At 33.2% G+C, this 20185-nt stretch overlaps 3 protein-coding genes and 1 long non-coding RNA gene across 6 annotated transcripts; 2 read left to right on the forward strand and 2 right to left on the reverse strand.

Annotated features, from left to right (window-relative positions):
- Nucleotides 1-3200: 3200 nt before the first annotated feature.
- On the forward strand, nt 3201-6169 carry LOC102590910 (acyl-protein thioesterase 2-like). The gene is made up of 9 exons (XM_006356132.2): nt 3201-3387; nt 4002-4116; nt 4427-4463; nt 4585-4654; nt 4729-4833; nt 4950-5100; nt 5385-5467; nt 5618-5711; nt 5794-6169. The coding sequence occupies exons 1-9, from the start codon at nt 3357-3359 to the stop codon at nt 5876-5878; spliced, it is 771 nt and encodes a 256-aa protein (XP_006356194.1). The 5' UTR covers nt 3201-3356; the 3' UTR covers nt 5879-6169.
- A 379-nt stretch (nt 6170-6548) lies between these two features.
- Nucleotides 6549-10090, reverse strand: LOC102591260 (monothiol glutaredoxin-S15, mitochondrial). Its single transcript, XM_006356133.2, has 7 exons — nt 9991-10090; nt 9047-9151; nt 8452-8586; nt 8195-8294; nt 7988-8054; nt 6887-6965; nt 6549-6811 (listed from the first exon to the last, which is right to left on the reverse strand). The coding sequence occupies exons 2-7, from the start codon at nt 9116-9118 to the stop codon at nt 6752-6754; spliced, it is 513 nt and encodes a 170-aa protein (XP_006356195.1). The 5' UTR covers nt 9119-9151; nt 9991-10090; the 3' UTR covers nt 6549-6751.
- Nucleotides 10091-11256: 1166 nt separating this feature from the next.
- On the reverse strand, nt 11257-15496 carry LOC102591588 (uncharacterized). The gene is made up of 2 exons (XM_006356134.2): nt 15278-15496; nt 11257-12627 (listed from the first exon to the last, which is right to left on the reverse strand). The coding sequence occupies exon 2, from the start codon at nt 12571-12573 to the stop codon at nt 11725-11727; it is 849 nt and encodes a 282-aa protein (XP_006356196.1). The 5' UTR covers nt 12574-12627; nt 15278-15496; the 3' UTR covers nt 11257-11724.
- Nucleotides 15497-17598: 2102 nt separating this feature from the next.
- Nucleotides 17599-20177, forward strand: LOC102591934 (uncharacterized). 3 transcript variants are annotated; one of them, XR_001474531.1, is made up of 3 exons: nt 17599-17884; nt 17976-18103; nt 19328-20177. It is a non-coding gene; the product is annotated as an uncharacterized lncRNA (long non-coding RNA). The 3 variants fall into 3 exon arrangements; XR_001474532.1 differs by having other exon boundaries at nt 19412-20177; XR_368005.2 differs by having other exon boundaries at nt 17606-17884; nt 19516-20177.
- The last annotated feature ends 8 nt before the right edge of the window (nt 20178-20185 follow it).

The raw sequence follows: 20185 nt of genomic DNA on the forward strand, positions 1-20185 counted from the left end.
ACTTTCTTTTTAATTTTTTTTGATAAGTTAGAGTAATACACTATCAAAAATATAAATTAATAGTCGAAAAAATTCAACAAACTGACTTACAATTTTTCTTTTGTTTGATTCTTCTTAAATATTCAAGTATTACATAAACATATTAAAGTAGGGTTATACCAAGTTATCAATTTCTTGTATCAGATTGTATGGTTCTAATTCTTATCTTTATGTAAAGTTTGTCAACTTATTACTTATAGTATTATGTTAACGATTTATATAATGATTGCCTCAGTAAAAGAATATTTTTCAATGTTGAATTGATAAAATATTACTTAAAATTAATAATTAAAAATGATATTAAAAAAAATCATTTTAAGAAAAGATATCAAGTACTATAATAATCTGCACTTAAAAAGTTTAAAAAAATAAACAACTATATTTGATATTTATATAGATTTTGGACCTCAATTAAAATTTTATTTTAGACCTCAATTAAAATTTCATTTTAGACCTCAAATTACGTTGAGCCGCCTCTACGCTTACTTAATATTGCGTCGTCCATTTTAAAGCAAGGATTTCCCAAGTTAAGTCCACAATTCCATCATGCACCAAAAAGAAGGACCCATAGGCCATGGCCCATGGGGACAAGACTAATTAGCGGCGCATAATGGGCCGAGGAATTCATCTCCTATATGGATAATAGCATTACTTTTTTTTAAAACCTTATAATAAAATTAAAAGTAATTAAATTGTTAAAACAATTTCAATTAGGACTATAATCGATGTTTAGTTAATCAATGAAAATCGATTATAATATACTTAACTTCTTCTTTAGTATGTTTATATGCAATATCCAGTTGGCGCCCTCATGGGCACACTCCTCTTTGGGACAATTTGGTCTAATTGACAATTGTTGTGTTTTAATTCGTCAAGTTTAAAGCCCGCTTGAAAATGAAACTTACAAGAACTTTATTCAATATATATAACTTTAACTTTTAAAAAAAATATTTTTAATCGTCCTTAATGAAAATTCTAGATTAATCACTGGCGCAGGAACCTATTATTAAGAGATGAGCGTTCGGTTCATGCAACTTTTGTGGTTGTGTAGTCCCTTTTCAGTATAAAACGAACAAAAACTCATGATGATTTTTTAGACTTTGGACTTTGAATTTATAGACTTTGCACAAGAAAAGGACTTTGAGCCACTAATTTATAGGTGGCAAATCCTGAAAAAGCTATTCTAGAGAGACAAAAACAATTTTTGAAGATAAAAAGTTCATTTACTTTTTTGCAAATGTTGTCCCAAAGATTTCCAGGTAGGTCACCATATCTATATACCTTTATCTAAATAGAATTTTAATTTAAAAAGTTAATAATTATTCTTGATTAAATTATTTATATTTACATAAATATCAAGCTTCAAACATGTTAATGTGTCGCATAAGTTAGGATGAAAGAATTATTATTTTAATTATTCTTTCACTATTACTATTAAAATGTCTGTGTATGCTTCTGCGTGTAGCGAATCTAAAATTTGAAGTTTATAGTTCTGAATTCTATTTCTTTTAAAAGTCACTAAATTTTCAAATATATTTAATGAATGTTTGAATCAAAAGTAAGTGTTTTTGGCGAAAATCATAGCTGACACTCTCGCTCTACTCCTTTTTATATATATATATATAGTAACGAATCTAGAAATTTCAATACGAGGATTCAAAAATTAGAACGTAATGAAAACAATGGCACAGCGGGCATATATTATATATGTATGTATAGCTGGTGAAAAATTCAAATAGCAATAAGGAATTTGTGCTCTTTTCTTCGAGTGCTTCATTGAATATTGTCACAATGATGATAAATTGGACTATGAAATTTCACTTTTTTTCCAAAAAAGAAAAGAAAAGAAAGTTAATGGGTATCCATCAATCATCAAACAATACATAAATAAATGATTGTTAGATATATTTTTTTTTTAATACAAAATTGGTATTATTCCTTTCTTGTTTTCAGTAATATTCTTAACTGTAGGTTGCTTTATTTATTGCCCCTGTCAAACAACAGGTATAGATTCTCTCTCTCTCTGTAACTCTAGAAGAAAATGGATGGATGATTTTTTGAATCCGTTTCTCCTCCATTTTGTCAAGTGCACGTCTAGATTAGAGACATGTGTCATATTTAAAGTTTAAAGGTCAAGATTATATTATATTAACAAATATCATAATCATAGTTAAGCCAACTAATTTTAGAAAACTACTCTCCAAATTTGATAAGAATTACAATATATTCTATAGAAAATTTGATATTTATTAATATCATTAATTTCATAGGAGTATTATATTTTTGTATTTAAATATTAAATTGAATTTTTTTAGTTTTAAACCAATTATTTTTAAATGATAAAAGATTGATATTATGCGTTCTTTTAATTACTTCTAATCAATTCCAATGTTCTCCTTTTTTTTGGATCATTTTTCAGCTTATTTAATTCTACTAAACAATTGCTAGAACGGAAAATGGTTTTTTTTTTGTCTATTGCTACAGTACGTTTTAAAAAAAATATATAATTAAATAATTGGAGTGGATTAGTAAGATAAATAAAATAAATATCTTCTTATTTCTTATAAAAATAGTTTAAAATAAAATTAGATTTCAACATAATTTAATGAAAAGAAAATATTTAAATTGATTGGGTGACTTTTTAAGTGAAATATCAATAGTTAACTGATTTTTTAAGTAAAATATCAAAAGTTAAATGACTTTTGAGTTATAATCATTAATTTCATATTATAATTTTGTTTAAATATTAAATTGTACATAAAAATATAAGATGAAATTAAAGATATTAATAAATATCAAATTTTGTATGGAATATATTGTAATTCTTATCAAATTTGGAGAGTAATTTTCTAAAATTAGTTGACTTAACTATGGTTATGATATTTGTTCATATGATATAATCTTGACCTTTAAACTTTAAATATGGCACATGTCTCTAATCTAGACGTGCATTTGACGAAATAGAGGGAAGAGGTAATGGAGTGGAGCGGAATCCTTTTTTGTGCTCTGTTTTGATTCTCTGTTTTTTTTTTCACTCTGTTGAAAAGATTGCCTGTTTTTTCCTTTTTATGGATGCCCTTTTATTTCTTTATGAGTTTCTAGGTTGTATATTAGGCAGCTCGTTCACACATAAATACTTCAGTTTTTTTTGTTTTTTTTTTTGGCATATTCACATGCCTTATTCTATTTTGGGCCTTCTCTTATAAATAGGGACTACTTGTTTGGCTTGTCTTCATTGCAGTTGAGTACCATTTCTCAGTTCACTAATCTTTCAGACAGTACTACTAAGGTTGCATTTCATCTTTGAAGAGAGTGATATGAGTTATTTAAACCCTTCAACTGGCTCTGGTTAGTTGCAATGTACAATCTTTTCTTTCTTTTTGCTTCTTGATACCACGAGTTAGGGGTAAGGTCTGCATACACACAGAGTATATTGTTGTTATTGTTTTTGCTTCTTGATATCGACCTAGCTTAGCATTGAGGGTTGTTCTGTTATACTTTGGAAATGTTATAAGTAGCTTATAATGGCCTGGGATCAGGGGTGGAGCTAGAAGTCATGTACGGGTTCTGTCAAATTCAGTAACTTTAATTCAAACGTTGTATTTTCATTTTGAAATTTACTTAGTATGTACAAAAATAAAATTTAGAACCCAGTTATTAACACATGATATTATCAGTATCGTAGAATTTAGGCACATAAAGTTAAAATCTTGGCTCTGTCTCTGCTTGAGATGAGTTTTAATGAAGCTACATGGATAGTGAGGATTCACATAACATATCTTGACTTGCTTGGGATTTGGGGAATAGCTTATGTCCTTAGTAAAGCCATATTTACATTGCAATAGCTATTATCCATGTGGAAACATTTTTTCTCCCTTCTCTAGTTTTGTGTTTTTGCTATACATCTTTCTTGCTTCAAGCATTTGATAGTGGACTAATAAGTTAGTTAAATAACATTACAGGAAGTAGAACTTCTAGAATGACATTCGAGTTCGGGAGGACATATGTCGTGAGGCCCAAAGGGAAACACCAAGCTACAATAGTTTGGTTGCATGGCCTTGGAGATAATGGCTCCAGGTAAAATCTGTTTTTCTTTAAGCCGCTAATTTACGCTTAACATATCAAAGACAGTTACTTTCTTGTGCTTACCTGTGCCTGCTTAACAAAATGAAATAGTATGAAGTCACCATGAGAATCAGCCTGAGGCAAATGGAGCATAAATTCTATTAGATGAAACATTGAACTTATTTTGGAATGCTAGATCAAAGCTTTTGCTCTGATGCTTGTCTATCCAGCACCTTTTACTCTCATTTTATATGTTTGTTATTTCATCCTGAGATATGGTGATTCATTTGCTGATCACTGATCGCTTTGCTTCTTTATGCAGTTGGTCCCAACTTTTGGAAAGCCTACCCCTTCCTAATGTAAGCAAAGAGCTCGGATAACTTCTTAAATTTTGCTCGACTTGGTTACATCTATACAACTCCATTAACCTAGTCTTTATCCTAAATCATTGTTAATTTGTGAAATTATATAACCTTGCAGATCAAATGGATATGTCCAACAGCCCCAACTCGTCCTGTAGCTATACTCGGTGGATTTCCTTGCACTGCATGTAAGAATGAAACCAAAAGGTATCACAAGTTAACTTTAAGAACTGTTATTAAGGGTCCCTATATGTTATTCCAGGGTTTGACGTGGGAGAACTTTCCGATGATGGTCCTGATGATTTTGAAGGCTTAGATGCTTCAGTTGCACATATTGCAAACTTATTGTCAACTGAACCTGCTGATGGTAAGTTCTAGATAGTCCTTCAATGTAGACCTAAAACACCGGTATCTCTTGTCTATTTGTATGGTTAGGTCTGTTTAATTCGTGATCTGATTAGTAATTTTAACTGTGTGGTACAGTTAAACTTGGTATTGGAGGCTTCAGCATGGGTGCAGCGACTGCGCTCTACTCTGCAACTTGCTTTGCACAAGGAAAATACGGAAATGGAAACACCTATCCAGTCAACTTAAGGGCTATCATAGGTCTAAGTGGATGGCTTCCTGGTTCAAGGTTTGATTGCATAGCATATCTCAAACTTGTTAGTGTAGCTGAGGAGTAATATGAAATACTATCTGCATTAGATTTTGGATAAATTCTATTTGTGAATTGTGCAAAGCTTAGTCATACAACTTAGCTTCCTAGATGTCTAAAGCTTCTATTATTCAAGAGCTATAAAAAGGGAGGTACCAAAAAAAAGTAAAGTGTGCTTATATGGTCATTTTTATGTTTTCTATCTCTTTTTTTTTTCCTTAGACAACAGACACATATGGGAGTTAACAACTGGAATTGTGCAGGAACGTGCGTAACAAGATTGAAGGATCACTAGAGGCTGCAAGACGTGCCTCGTCTTTGCCCATTCTACTCTGTCATGGATCGTGTATGTACTTTACTTGCAAATACTTGTATAACACCATTTTAGCTTATACCATGCATAGTGCGTCTCTCTGAGTCCTCGAGGCTGGACCTCTGATCAGTAACTTGTAATCTGCATAACTATCTTTTTACCCTTTTGTTTTGTGATTTATAGGTGATGAAGTTGTTCCTTACAAATATGGAGAGAGGTCTACCCTTGTCTTGAACTCAGCTGGATTCAGGAACCTTGCATTCAAAAAATACGACGGGTATCCCTTCTTTTCCTTTGCAAAATTATAGTTCTAAATGTTATAAAGAAGTGTTCTCTAAAACTACCATCTTCTTCTCCAGGCTTGGCCATTACACAGTACCAAGGGAAATGGATGAGGTGTGTAATTGGTTAAATGCAAGGCTCGTACTTGAGGGTTGCCGATGATGAACTCACTCTTAAGAGTTTCATGTTATAAGTAATTCAGGAGTGAGGACAAATGCATGAGGAAGCAATAATATGGGGGAGTATACACTTACAAGTTGTATGTAGTTAATTACTATATGCCTTTGGTGAATTCTAGGACTTATCTACCAGTTTTGTCTCAAAAATAAAGGTTTGGATGTGTTTCTCTTTTCATCACTTGTAGACATTTTGTTTTCTTCAATTCTACTCAGAAATTTGGTAGTCATTGTATCATGTTGTATCAATATTAATGGAAATTGTGCTTATTGTGTATTCTCTATCTCTGTCTCTCTCTCTCTCACTGTCACACACGCGCATTTCGACGTATTAAAAGCATCATCCATTTCCCAACTTGCTAAAGATTTTCAAAATCCCAGTAGCCTCAAGCCACTCTCTTTGATCAACTAAAGCAATTCCATAATCCGTTTCTACTGATTACTGATCTTGGTATGACTTATCTCAAGATTAGTAACAAAAGCAGAACTAAATTTTTATCCCAAGACTATGTATGCACCAAACCATACCCCTTAAAAGCCTATCAATGTTTTAGGATTCTTTTTGTTAACATGAGGCTATCCAGAAAATCACCTATAGTGACTGCTTTATTGTCATTTACAGAGACTTAACAATACTAATTTCAAGGCAACAGACATTGGACTGGAACAATTTAATCAATTAGAGATGAAAGTGTGGAGAATGCATATTCTTCATCGTTTCCACAAATATATGGAAGATGGTATATCAAGTGTTATTTTATTACAGCTCCCAAGCCTAAAGATTACAAAATCAATATCAGAAGTACTACAACAGTTCGACACATAAGCAGAGCGATACTACTTTCTGCAGTAATATATCTCATTCTTCTTTACCCTGGTTGTTCACGATAGTATTCAGCTTTTCCTTGAGTTCACCACTCTGCATGGAAAAAGAATCGATCAGCATTCCGCACTTAACCAGTTGGACTCGATTCACATAAACAAGTCAAATTACCTGATGCATATTGAGGATGATATCTGATCCACCGATAAACTCCCCATTGATAAATATTTGAGGAAATGTCGGCCAGTGGCTGAAAAAAGAAAGAAATAGAAGGGAGTATAAGAAATTTTTGGGTCATGATTCCTTTCTGCATACCACAGATGCTATGGCGACAGAAATAGCAAGGGCTCTCGAAAGGTGACAGAGACAACATATAGCTTGAAAAATAGATGACCAAGATTTATTTTTGGTGTAATCAAATAATGTTCAGCAGAGCACCCAGGGCACATGAGGTCTCAGGTTCAATCCCAACAGAGACAGAAATACAAGGTGCCCATCTATCCTAGGCTTGGTGGACAGAGTTACTTAGTACATGTTGCCGATGGGAGGTGATAGGTATCCCGTAGAATTAGTCGGGGTGCATGCAAGATGGTCTGCCTGGACATCACGGTTATAAAAAAATACTCCGCAGTACAAAGAAATGAATTGATCTTTTGAGCTCTTTAGAGATAAACTACTCGTGAAGTTCTATAGCACCCACTTGATGTTCTTTAAAACATATTCACTATATAGTATATACAAAATAAAGGGTCGCCATTTTATAGCTACAAAAATATAGATATACGACCTACATATACCTCAAATAACTACATAGCCATAGAGTCATCACCAAGAATGTAAAATGCTGGCATCATCCAGGTGAATCAATGTCATATCATACTTCATAAATAAAAAAACAAAAAAAAAACAATGCAATACTATAAGAATGAAAAGAACCAATTTACACCACATTTAGTCACAAAAAAAAGTATGAGCTGCCTCGACACTCAAATATCATCTGACCTTATGAACAAACCATTAATCATTTCCAGAGTTTACTATGATATTTAAATGGCAGCTGATATCCCATCAGCAATATGTCTACCCAAATGACCCTGGTTTCTCTAAAGGATGTGCGTTAATGTTAAAAAAAAATTATTGCTCAGATCACAGCAGAGGGCGAAAGATGGCCACTCAACATCTAGAATTGTGTATCAATCCCTTCTAAAAAATGCAAATAAATTCGTCGATAAATAATTTTCATAGCCATAGACCATTTTGCATCAAACTTACCTGAAAGCTTTTACAGCATTCTTAAGTTCAGGATCTTCTAAGATATTTCTGGCACTTATAGGAGCATCTGCAAAGACAATATAAATTGGTAAGAAGATAAAAACCAATTAAGGGCCCATGGACCTCTATCAGAAATCTACACTTGCAAGTGAAGAGGATGCAAAATCCAACAACAAGAGATATCACTTATATAGCACATGGACTTACTGTATTCTTTGAGAACTCTAACAGCCAATGAGCTGAATCCACAACGAGGCAGATCTGGCACACCTTTCATGTATATCATCACAGGATTTTCCTTGACATCCTACAATAGAAGGCCGACAGAATAACGAAATCTGAACACTTAACAGAACAGCAAATAAGCGAAAAAGGGTAACACAATCTCTATATTCAAAGATTGAAAACAAAAGAGCGTTGACTTGCCAACAAGCAGAAAATGTACAGATATTGACTAAAGCTACCTGCTCAACAATATTCTCCAGAGAAAGACCTGAACTCTCAAGCTTACTAGTAGGTCTAAAATCTTCGTGAGTGTCAGGGTCACTAGGCACAGAAGTTGAATACCGCACTTCACCCTGGTGGATTGATCTGGATGTCTATTATACAAATCAAGCAACTTTTAGGCATAATATTTTTGAACAGATAAAAGAAAAACCCTATAAAAAAATACGATTTTGTCTAATCCCGTCTATGGGACATGAGAAGACACTGGATGGAAACATATAGAAGAAAGATTTGAGCAAATGGTCCTTTTTTTGGGGAGGGGGTGGGGGATATAGATTCAAGCAAATGTTCATAGTTTATAATATGACTTACAGATGCAGCATATACTCCAATTGTATTTAGCTAGCGAGAGATAAACTATAGTGTCCAGAACAGAGCGATGGAGGGCACAAAGTTAAAACAGAAGAAAGAAAGGGGAGCTCTTCATAGTAAAGCTTCATTTTTTTACTTTGCAAGCAACCAGATAGGTCAGACAAAGCAGTGGAAAAAGGCATTAGTTGATGTGTTGTTAATAGTAAGCACAAACAGGGTGACAGTAGTGTTTATTCTTACAATTGCAGATGAACGCGCAAGTGGGTAGGCTGCAAAACGCTTCAACATCATTTGAGATAATGATCTCGCCATAACAGAAGAGACGATTTGCTCAAACTCTTTCAGCTGCAGGGATGATTAAATAAGAAAAAAATACAAATCAGTCTGAGCTACAAAGCATACAACTCCCTTATGGGACCAATGAATCTAAACTATCAAAATTATGTTCAGTCATAGACTACTATTTAAATGAATAGGGGTCCAAATGGATTGTAATGGGGATAGTGGATTCATATAACTGACTGAAACTAGTACAGGATTGAGGCACTTTTGCCATTGTAAATAGTTTCAAGTTTATCACTAATGTTGTTTCTTTTATCTAGGTTATCTTTACTATTTTTGTGTAGATACTTATCTTTCCTTCGATATTATGCCATAGGGGTGAGGTCTGTGTACACCCCACCATCCCAGACCCACCCCCCTTGTAGGATCACACGGGGTATGTTGTTGTTACTTGTTGATATTATCACAGACATCCTATCTCTATGACCCAATAATCATATCAAACCACAACAAAAAGTTCAATGTAATATCTGATCCGAGATTCTTTAATCTAGCCAAATGTTCTGATTTCAAATTCGGGTTGAGATACGACATTAAATTAACACCAAACTCATAGAAAGAAATTCATCGAACACCTACAAGCATAAAACTGAAAAAAATTCAGACACCCATTTCAGCAAACGATAAAAAGATTAGCTTTTTATTTTAATTAAATAAACCCCAATTCACTGTTCAAAAGCAATCGAAGAGAGTACACAAAAATTGGAAATTAACATGAAAGCAATTACTACTGAATCACGAAAATACTGGTGCCTACAGAAATCTGCTGGCTTGCCAAGCGAATAATGACACAATTAAGGAAGATTAAAGAATAAATAGATGGGAAAAATCGAAAAAATTACCCCTCAGAGAAGAGAAAACCAGAGCGAGTCCTTTCTGTGCTTTTATACTTTCGACTTCTAAAACCCCTATTTCAGCTTTTCATTTAGGTATTTATAGCCGAGAGGGTGATGCAGAAGGAACGAAAAACGTATATTACCAGTCTTGCCCCCAGGCCTTAAGGCTTACACCTAAATTTTGTGTTAATTTAATTACCTTTTTTAACTAAGATAATTTGATAATCTAGACGCTGATGTGGTAAAGAGTGTGAATGCACTTTCTTTCAAGGGGAGAAAAAAATAGATCAAAAAAATCAACTTTCAATTATGAATTGTCACATAATCAATATAATGATTCATTTGTTTTGAGATCTAAATTGGAAGTTGCATTAATATATTTATTCAAAGTTTAAAAGGATATCACACCAAGTAACTTGAGAAATTAATCGGTCCTTCACAAAACTAGTAAACTTAATTCACAAGTTGAGTTAATGAAACAACTAATTACCAAGAAAATGAATTCAAACTGAATCACCCTTTAAATTTCCACATGCAAAAAAGTTATAGTATCTGCTTTGGCGATAAATATTTAAATTTACACGTTAATTGCATTTGCGAATTGCAAATTTCCTAAGAATCGTAATGAAACATGCATGTTTCTAACTCTGATCGAGTTTCCATGTGACATTAACGTAGCAGAATCGACATAAGATGAGAGAATTTTTCCACGTCACAGACCGTAAATTTTGCCTAATCGTAAACTTCTCAAACTCTTTCTTTGTCCATAATAATCATAGGTTCTCCATGCAAAAAAGCAATATTCTGGATATCAAAATGTTCTTGAACTGGACAGCCTCATAATTTATTTGTAAATTTAGTAATTTTCACATATATATTTACATTTCATATCAAAAATGTTGAAACCGGTTGAATCACAATGAAGTACTATTAAGTATTGGTTTGTATACAACTTTGGATAAATATAGATCGGTACATATGTAAAAATAAATAATTTGTGGATTTAAACATGCCGTTCACAAATCTCAAATGAGGTTATACCTAATATATAGCTCCAAACTCAAAGTGTTCCATAAAGAAAACACGAAATTCATATATTCTGCTAGTATAACAAAGTTACAAACGTGTCTAATCGATCTGTAACTTGATTAATATTTGTTTGTGCTCTAATCACATTATCGTATAGTTGTGGTTCTATTGCAAGTTATGAATGTTGAAAACGTTATAGCGGTACAATACTGAAACAGATGACATAGCTGGAAAATTACGATATAAACATTGGAAAACAGACATACTATAGGGAGGCACAAGGTTAAGCTTAACATCCTTTAAAAAAAATTCCCTTATGATCTAAACAAGCTTTATGTTTCATATGTTCAGAGCTAGTAAACAAGGAACTATAATTTCATGAGGGGGGAAACACTTGTTCTTAAAGTATCAAAAAGTAAGAATGGAAAAGAACGACAACGGCGATGTTCATTTGAGAGTACAAATAACAGGAATTCTGACATGAAATTCCTCCATTCAGTGATGACAAGATACCTGAAAACCAAAGAACTTCAACCTGAAAGGAACCAAGCATTAATTCAATGGTTTAATGCCCAGAGGATCTTGGTATGCGCCTTGATGACCTGTTGTGTCTCCTCCAGGTTCCTGGTCTTTCCCCTGTGATTATCTGATGGAGCTTACCTACTAGCTCTCCTGCTTTCGGATCTAGCACTAGTTGTGATCGACTAGCACTCAGTCCAACAGCATCATCATCTCGTCATATGACCAAGTCACATATGGGAGGTCATTCAGAAAGGAGAACTCAAATTCCAAATCCAATAACGAGTTGATGTCTGGACTAAATCCATCCTCAGGCTCAGAGTACACATCATCTAGGAAGTCAAACATACCAGCAGGCATCTCAAAGAACTCATCTGGAGGAACGAGATCACCTACTGGCGTCTCATATGCACTGAGAGTATCCCCAACATCTCTTTGAATCTCCAACCTTCTCCAATCAGACAGTCTTTGAGGGTCAGCCTCGGCTGGCCTGTCTGAGGGATGCTCAAGCCTGGCATGCTTTCTTAGTTCTCCATAATTGCCATTAAAATTGCATGTCTCCAAGGAACAACTCCTGTGTTTGGAATTCATGAATTTACGAGCTGCCTCTACGACAATCCATCCTTTAATCTGTCCCCGGCAAAGAGGGCAGACAAGCTCTGGTTGCTGTCCCCCAGCAGACCAGGTTGTTCTTGATGAAGGTTGTACCTGATTTCCCCTGTGGAGCATCGTCCCCGATATAGTACTTCGCTCTTGTGGAACTTCTGATTGTGTTCCAGATGATAGTTTACAAAATTGATCAAGACAATTTGAATGACGGTAACTTGTGTCACACATATAAGGCAGGCAACCCTTTTCCCCGGATGAGCAAAGTAGAAGGACAGCATTGTGTGGATGCTCCATACATATAGCGCACCTAGCTTCTTCCCATTCTCTTTCATTCTCTACTGGTGGTAGATCAGTATTCTTTGAGCTGCAATCATAAGGAGATACCCTTGCCCCGTTGAAGGACGAAGAGTTCACCATTCTATCTTTCGGCATGTTGAGCTGTAGGAAGTCACTAGATTTCTACTTCTATGCTCCACAATACTGCTTCTGAGATGGGCAGAAGGAAAAAAATGATAAATAATCAATGACAACTAATCATCAATGCACAATCAAAACAGCAGGACTTCATATAATCTATGTTGCTCGAACTCTTCAAAAATATCAAGGGGTGTGTGTCGGATCCTCCAAAAGTAGTGCATTTTTGAGGGATCTGGCATGAGTGAAGCAACATTTTGGAGATCCCGAGCAACATAAAATATAATTATAAAGAAACACCTTTTAATATCAGGTATACTATGCACCTTCCTTTTCTGTCTCTTCTTTCCGAAATGGGAGACAACTAATGTACTCTCATTTTAATAGTCACATTACAAATAAATCAATCATTCCATGATGTCCTCTTATAAATAACTACAGCTGTGAATGTGAAAAATTATTACAAAAGTAACTCAACTCTTGATGCCAGATAACTGCACTAAGCCTTGACAGCTAAAAATCATATTCAGTTCTTCAATTCACAAATAAAAGTTCCTCATCTATTGAAGTATTCTTCACCCTTCCCCACTTGAGGTTTACATATTTGCTCAAGGTGCTTCATGTGTGATCAGGAAACAGAGGTAAATAGTCATTTGTTTCTACACTGCAAAACAGCTGCAAATATGTGGAACATGTTCTTACGTATTCTGGGAGTAAGTTCGGTAATGCCTAAAACCACCCTGGAGCTGCTCAACAGTTGGAAAGGAATTGGAAGAAGAGGGCAGAGCGAAGATTGGTGGATGAACATTCCAATTTGTATCTGGTGGATTTTATGGAAGGAAAGAAATACCAGATGTTTTGAAGGCAAAAGCTGCAACGCACAGAAGATCAAAATGAAATGCCTAAGCCTTTTAATTTTTTGGTGTAAACAGAATATGGTGGGGGAGGTAGTAACTCTAGTTGATTTCATAGGCAAATTGTAAAGCTTTTTAGTTTTTGTGCAGATGTGTCCCACCCATTGTGGGTTGTAAGTGCCCCACCTCATCATTCTTTTGATGATGATTTTTTGTGAATACAAAGTTACTTTCTCAAAAAAAAAAAAACCACTGGGGACTTAGAAATGAATCATACACATGCATAAACCCCTCAAGCTTCCCAGCTAAGCCATATGCAAAGAACTTCTATGATCCAGCATTTATTATTAGTATAATTAACTCAACTAGCAGTCCATATTAGCAATAAACTAAAAATAGCCCTGTTCTTTTTACTACCCATCTTAACCGCTTGGTAGTGATTCTTTTATACATTTTTTAGCCGATTAATCACGATACAGAGTGGTCCATTAACTAAGCCTACATTTTAGGAAATAACTTCTAATAAATTATCTAACCCTAGATTATTATTCTTTGACGCTATATCTAAGCCTGCATTTTTGGATGTAACAGATGACAACCATTTGATCTAAAACTAGTAAAATCATAATACTATGCGCACTATGCGCATGCATTGGACAACGTATAACTCACACACCATTTTTTACTTTATGTCTTTATCTCTATCATCTTTCTCTATCTATTACAGTGGTTAACATTTTATAAATACCCAGTGTATCTTCCTCTTTGAAATACTACCTTTCTTCATCTATGTATCTATATCTTTCTCCATAATTTCACCACCAAAATTTAAAACCAAGTGTCTTCATTAGCAAAGGTCTAATATTATTCTCACTCAACTTCATGGGCTTTTCTGAATTTTATCTTCATCTACTTTGGGTGCTTGGTACATAGGTGTCAATGCATTCCTTGGTAGGAGTTGATGGTAGGAAATAAAGAAACTATGGAGGTTTTCTATCTAAAAAATGGTGAAGAGAAAGGTTTTCAAAAGTTGTCCAAGGGTGCAATGATGGAACTTTAGATGGCGTTATTGTTGCTCTCATGGGTTATTCTGTCAGTGTTGAGAGGAAGTACCTTGAGTAACCTTCAAATATACACAGTATGCCTTGTATAATCATTGCTTGCTCACTGTATACCATATGAGAGATTTGAGAAAAGTATGCCTACTGCTATGGTCTAAAATGTTTTTGGCGAGGTGCGAATACACTGTATATTCAATGTCTATTAAATATATAATCAATGTATGAGGTATATACATAGAGTATGTGTAATATCAATTGTCTAAACCTAGGAGTGCAAAGTCCAATCTGCCTAAACCTAGGAGAAAATAGCATATACCTTATAAAAACACAATTCAATCGATCAAATTCAATAAATGCCTCTGTCAAAATCATCATTAAAACAATGAACAAATGATCAGCCATTGTCTAAGTAGGGATAAATATAAATAATTAGCTTCTTTCCTCCCCTAATTAGGGTTTACGCCAAAACTAACATGGCAGAAACCCTACACCTTAATCTCTCGAACCAATAAGGTCATCCAGAAAAGTACTACTTATATGATGAATTAATTATAATTAACCTTTGCTTTGTCGAATTCGAAAAGGCCAGATTGGAAACAAGGGATACTTACTGGTGCTGATTCAGATCTCAATTCTCCGGTGACGGAATAAGGAGAAAAGCCACCGGAAAATGAAACTTTTACCAAAACATATGTAATCACAGTAATAAAACACATTCCCGAGAGAATTATCATACAACCAAACAAAATTGACAAGTTAAAGCTGAAAAATGCACATGAAAAACAGAATTCAAATAAAATGACGAACCTGCAAGTAGATTTACTAGGTCAAGCCTGAACTGTCACCAGGTGGAGCTTACAAAAGTTTCCACAGCAACAAAAAAATGGCGATTTGAGGTTTGGAGATTGAGGAATCTGCCGAAATGGTCTTAGACATTTGAAGGAGGCGCTGCCGCCGGCCGCCGGTAGAACTCGGGGAGTGGGGCAATGGGCAAGAATGGCAAGTCGGATAATATTTTTGTTTATATATGCTGCCAGCATCATAATTTCAATTTTACATAGCAAGTACTCACTTATTTAATTTTTTGAGTTATTACTCACACTTTTTATGAATAATTACACATATTTTTTACTATTATTATTATGAATAACTCACCTACCTTGCTAAAGAAAGTAAGATAAGATTTATGTATATCATTTATATTAATATACCATCTTGGGGTGGTGTCAAAAGAATATGAAAAATCGATCGAATCGAATTAAATTGATTTGTGTTATTTTTTCAATAAAATCAGAGATTTTTATTTAAGTGTATAATCGTCTCGAATAATTGGGATGGTTTTTTTAATTTATGAAAAACCCCAAAATATTCTCGAACCAAACCGAATCACCTTAAATGATCTACATATATTTTATATATTAACAATAAGTCAAAATTTAATATATAAATATAGTTTATAACATTTTTCAAATATAAATATAACTTAAGTCCTAGGCCTCTTGTGACTAGACGACTTTGGGTCTTTGTTTTTTAATTAGTCTTTACTTGATTAGGTTTAAAATTAAAAGATAATGTAATAGATATTTTATCAAACAATACAACAAAACTTATGCAAACACTCTTATTAAGTTATCATGGGGTTAGCTATCATGGGATAACTTATCCCACCATGTATATGCGATAACTTATCCTATTACTATGATATAAATGGTGGGATAAGTTATCCCAAACATGACAACCAAACAATATAAAAAAAAATTATCCCATCACTATTATTTTTAATCCCTCACACCAAACGACAATGTTTAAGATCAAACAATACGGCAACAAAGTTTAACATTCTTGTCTTCTTGGTGAAGAATAAAAGTGTTTCTTCAAAAACATATTTGCGAAAGAAATATTTTAATAGTAGTATATTTTGAGTGATATTTTAAAAGTAAAAAAAAAATGAAATTAACCGAGCCGTACCGATACCGAAGAGAAACTGATATAATTGAGATAGCTTTAAAAAAAAAAACTAATTTTGGTTATATATTATAAAATATCCGAAAAATTATGATGGTGTAATTTTTAAAAAATAACCGACCGAACCATACGATTGACACTCCTACTTCTAATTCTTACTCCATTTGTCCCTAATTACTTGTCCATTTTTCTTTTTTAGTTATTTGTAAGATTATATTAAATATATTATTTTTATATTAGTAAATTCAAGTTGATAGTCCAGTTTTTCTTTTTATTTTTTATATATATTTTTGTTTTTTATAAAGATAATATTTCATCCAATAAATCGGTCACCTTAGTATATCCGGGGATCAATGAAAATGTGTTCAAAATTACGATATTTAAAATTCAAATGTTACCGAAAGCAAAATTGATAGATTATTTCATATCTGTTTGGTTTTTAATAGGCAGGTTATCTGATATTTATATTAATGAAAGATAATAAGCATTCCGTTAAAATTGGCAATACACATAAATATACTCAAATAAGACGTTTTATAATAACAAAACAAAAAATATCCCAACACTCAAATTGGTTAATCTACTATATTTCACTAGCAGATAATTTAGTGGGAAAAAAGAGTTAATAGTACTTAGCTTGACATCTAGAAAAAATTTAAACACCATCCATTACAGATATTTCTAAAGAGAATTAGAAAAATATAAGAGCATAACATGTAAGATTAAAAAATTTAACCTAAAACAAGTTTTGAATTATACATACTAGAAGCTCATTTATACACATTAAATAGATTAAAAGTATGTGCATACTTGCGCACATATTATATATAATATATAATAGATTAAAATTCTTTATAATGGTACTTTTAAAAAAATCACGAATATATTAACATTCTGTATTTTATATACAAGATGCATATGTCACTCTATCAAAAGTTTCTAATAGTGAGCACTTTCTGAATAGAAAAAACAACAAATATTACATTACTTTACTTTACTTTACTCCTATATAGAAATGGGACTTGATAGGACGAACACAGCATCCCATTATTGTACTTAAAGTAATGTAAATTGTACTATGAATTTGGACCCACTCTATTTCTCCATTTCTTCTCGCTTAGCAACGTGTAGGCATTTGAGTTCACTAGCTTTTTTTCCCGGCAGACACGTATTACATCTGTGTTGAGACAACTAATTTCCCCATTCATTTTCACTTCTACTAATCCATTTTTTCCCAGACTTCTCTCCCCCTGCTTCCCGCTCCTTTCTCTGCAGATTGTTGCATACCTTTGCTACAAATTGGTCTTTCTTTCCGGTTGGTCGGAGAGCTCTTCGTCATTTATCTTTGTGTGGGTTAAATTTTTCCTTTTTTTTTAACAGTTTATTTTTCGAAAATTTTATGGGTCTTTGTATATTGACTAGATTGGACACAGGTAAAATCAAATAAAGGTAATGTACAGAAATCCTCACCTTAATTTGTATGTATATTGTCATTAGTATGAAGCAAACACTAATTGAGTTTCTGTGTGCTCTGTTTCAGATTCATCTTCCCCACTCGCCCTCCATATTAGCATCTCCATGCAGATAACCCTCAATTGCTTCAAACTCTTGCAACCATGCCTGCCGTATCAACGCTTCAAAGCTTAACCAACAATTCTCTTCATCTAGGTCTGGTTATTTTATAAAAAAATATTTTTAATTTGATGTTTTTAGCTGTGAACTTTGTTCAATTTTTTTCTATGTTAACTATATATTATATGAGGTTTTTGATGGGCTTATAAATAGGATTAGTATACTGGTGGTGGTTAGTGTGTGTGAAAAAGTGATTAAGTTTAGATGTTTGTCTCATATCATATTTCACCTGATTCTTGACATTTTCAGTATTTTGGTTTCAGATTTTGAAATTAGAAAGAGATTTCACATAGTATACCTTACATTCGTCATGAATGGAGATAATATTACATGAATAGCACAGAAGAGAAAAAAACGACAAGCACAATCCTTATTTAAGTTATTCACCATCTTGGTGAATCTATATAGGGGACCATTTACATGTAGCCTATTTATTTGCTTCAACCCCTACTAACACCTACATACATGGATGTATATTAAAAATTTAGATTTGCAACTTAATTTTAATGTAAAGTTATAGAAACACTTTCCTTAAAATTGTCGATTAATTCAACCTAAATTTGTAATTGCCGTCTCTCAATAGAAACATGTTTTTTGCATTATGATTAATGATGTGTACTATTTTTCTTCTCCATAAACTACGTATAAAACATTGAACCTTATTCACTCTTTTTCACTGACAATTTTAGGAGAATTAACTCCACAAATTTTATTCACTTTTTAAGTTGCTTAATATACTTTTTCCCTGCAATGGAGATTCATGTTAAGGTTGTTTGTACTTCTCTTTGCCACTAGGTGTCACTTCTTGATTGTCATAGAGTTGGTATTTTCTTCTTCATTTTATTTATACTTGTGACATTAAAAATTTCCCCCAACAAATCATCCATCAGTGCTAGACCTAAATTGAATGTCAAAAGAAACATTGAATTGGGATTTTCAAAATAAAATTGATCTTAAATACAACAAAACTATTCCTACAAATATCATATTGAATTATTGGGTACTCAATGTGACATGATTTCTTAGAGATATAATTCTTTTTTTAGCATAAAAATTAGCAAGTCCTAAAGATAGCTACTTTATTTGACTCTCTTTTGAATTTTTCAGAAAAGAAAAGTCTTAACTTATGTTTTTTATTATTGCTGTATTACCCATTCTTTGTACTAAATCTTGGTATTTGCTCTATACATGAGTGGGTTGTGAAGTTTTCCAAAATAATATCATTCTTAAATTTACTCTATTCATGTTATCACATGTCAGTATGTGCCTATTGTTTTCTCTTTCTGGTGGCCTCTATGAAGAATGTAAATTCTGTTAATGGGGTATTTGAAACTACTAAGCCAGGCGGTGAATTCTTTCATTAGTTAAGAGAATGAATAGACCTACAGTTGAGTGGCAGTATGCTGGAAACATAATCTATTACATTGATAGCGGAAAACTTATTGCAGAAGTTAAAAGTGGAGGTATGTCACATACTGTTTTCTGGTCACAGAGAGGCGATTCTACTCTTTTGAACCTTGAACCACTACATTTTCCTCATGAATGTGGCTCAAGGTTACTCCACATGCTTTCTTTTTCGAGGCAGGGAGCATGGCGTGGTCATTATGAAGGCTTTTTTTGTTGATTTTGGAAACTCTCTCATGCATTTCCTCAAAGTAAGTGTTTCCGACTGAAATAAGAAAAACTTGTGATTTTCAGCCTTTTTAAAGTCTGTTTACTTCAGTTTGAGTCGGACTTGCAAATGCTACTCTTCCTATGACTTGCTGTGCATTTCTTGGAAACTCTACTTCTTTCTGTAAGAAGATTTCATGTGATTCGATATCCAGTGTAAACACTGATATCTGGTTACATCTAATCTTTTATTATCACTGCAAATGAGCTTGTAAGGAAGATACGGAATACAAATATGCTAGCTCTAAGCGATGTGGGTATTTCGATAATATTGTTCAAAGTATAACTCTGTTAAAATAATGATATAACAATTGTTACTAGATCCACATGCTATGCAACTTATTTTTCTTTGGCGTTATGTGTTAGAAGAAAAGAAGGAAATTGAATTTTCACTTTGAACATGAAAAATTGTAATTGTTGCCTATCATTTGCATGACAATTGGTGAT

Source organism: Solanum tuberosum, unplaced genomic scaffold, assembly GCF_000226075.1.
Source record: "Solanum tuberosum cultivar DM 1-3 516 R44 unplaced genomic scaffold, SolTub_3.0 scf00215, whole genome shotgun sequence".
NCBI lineage: Eukaryota > Viridiplantae > Streptophyta > Magnoliopsida > Solanales > Solanaceae > Solanum > Solanum tuberosum.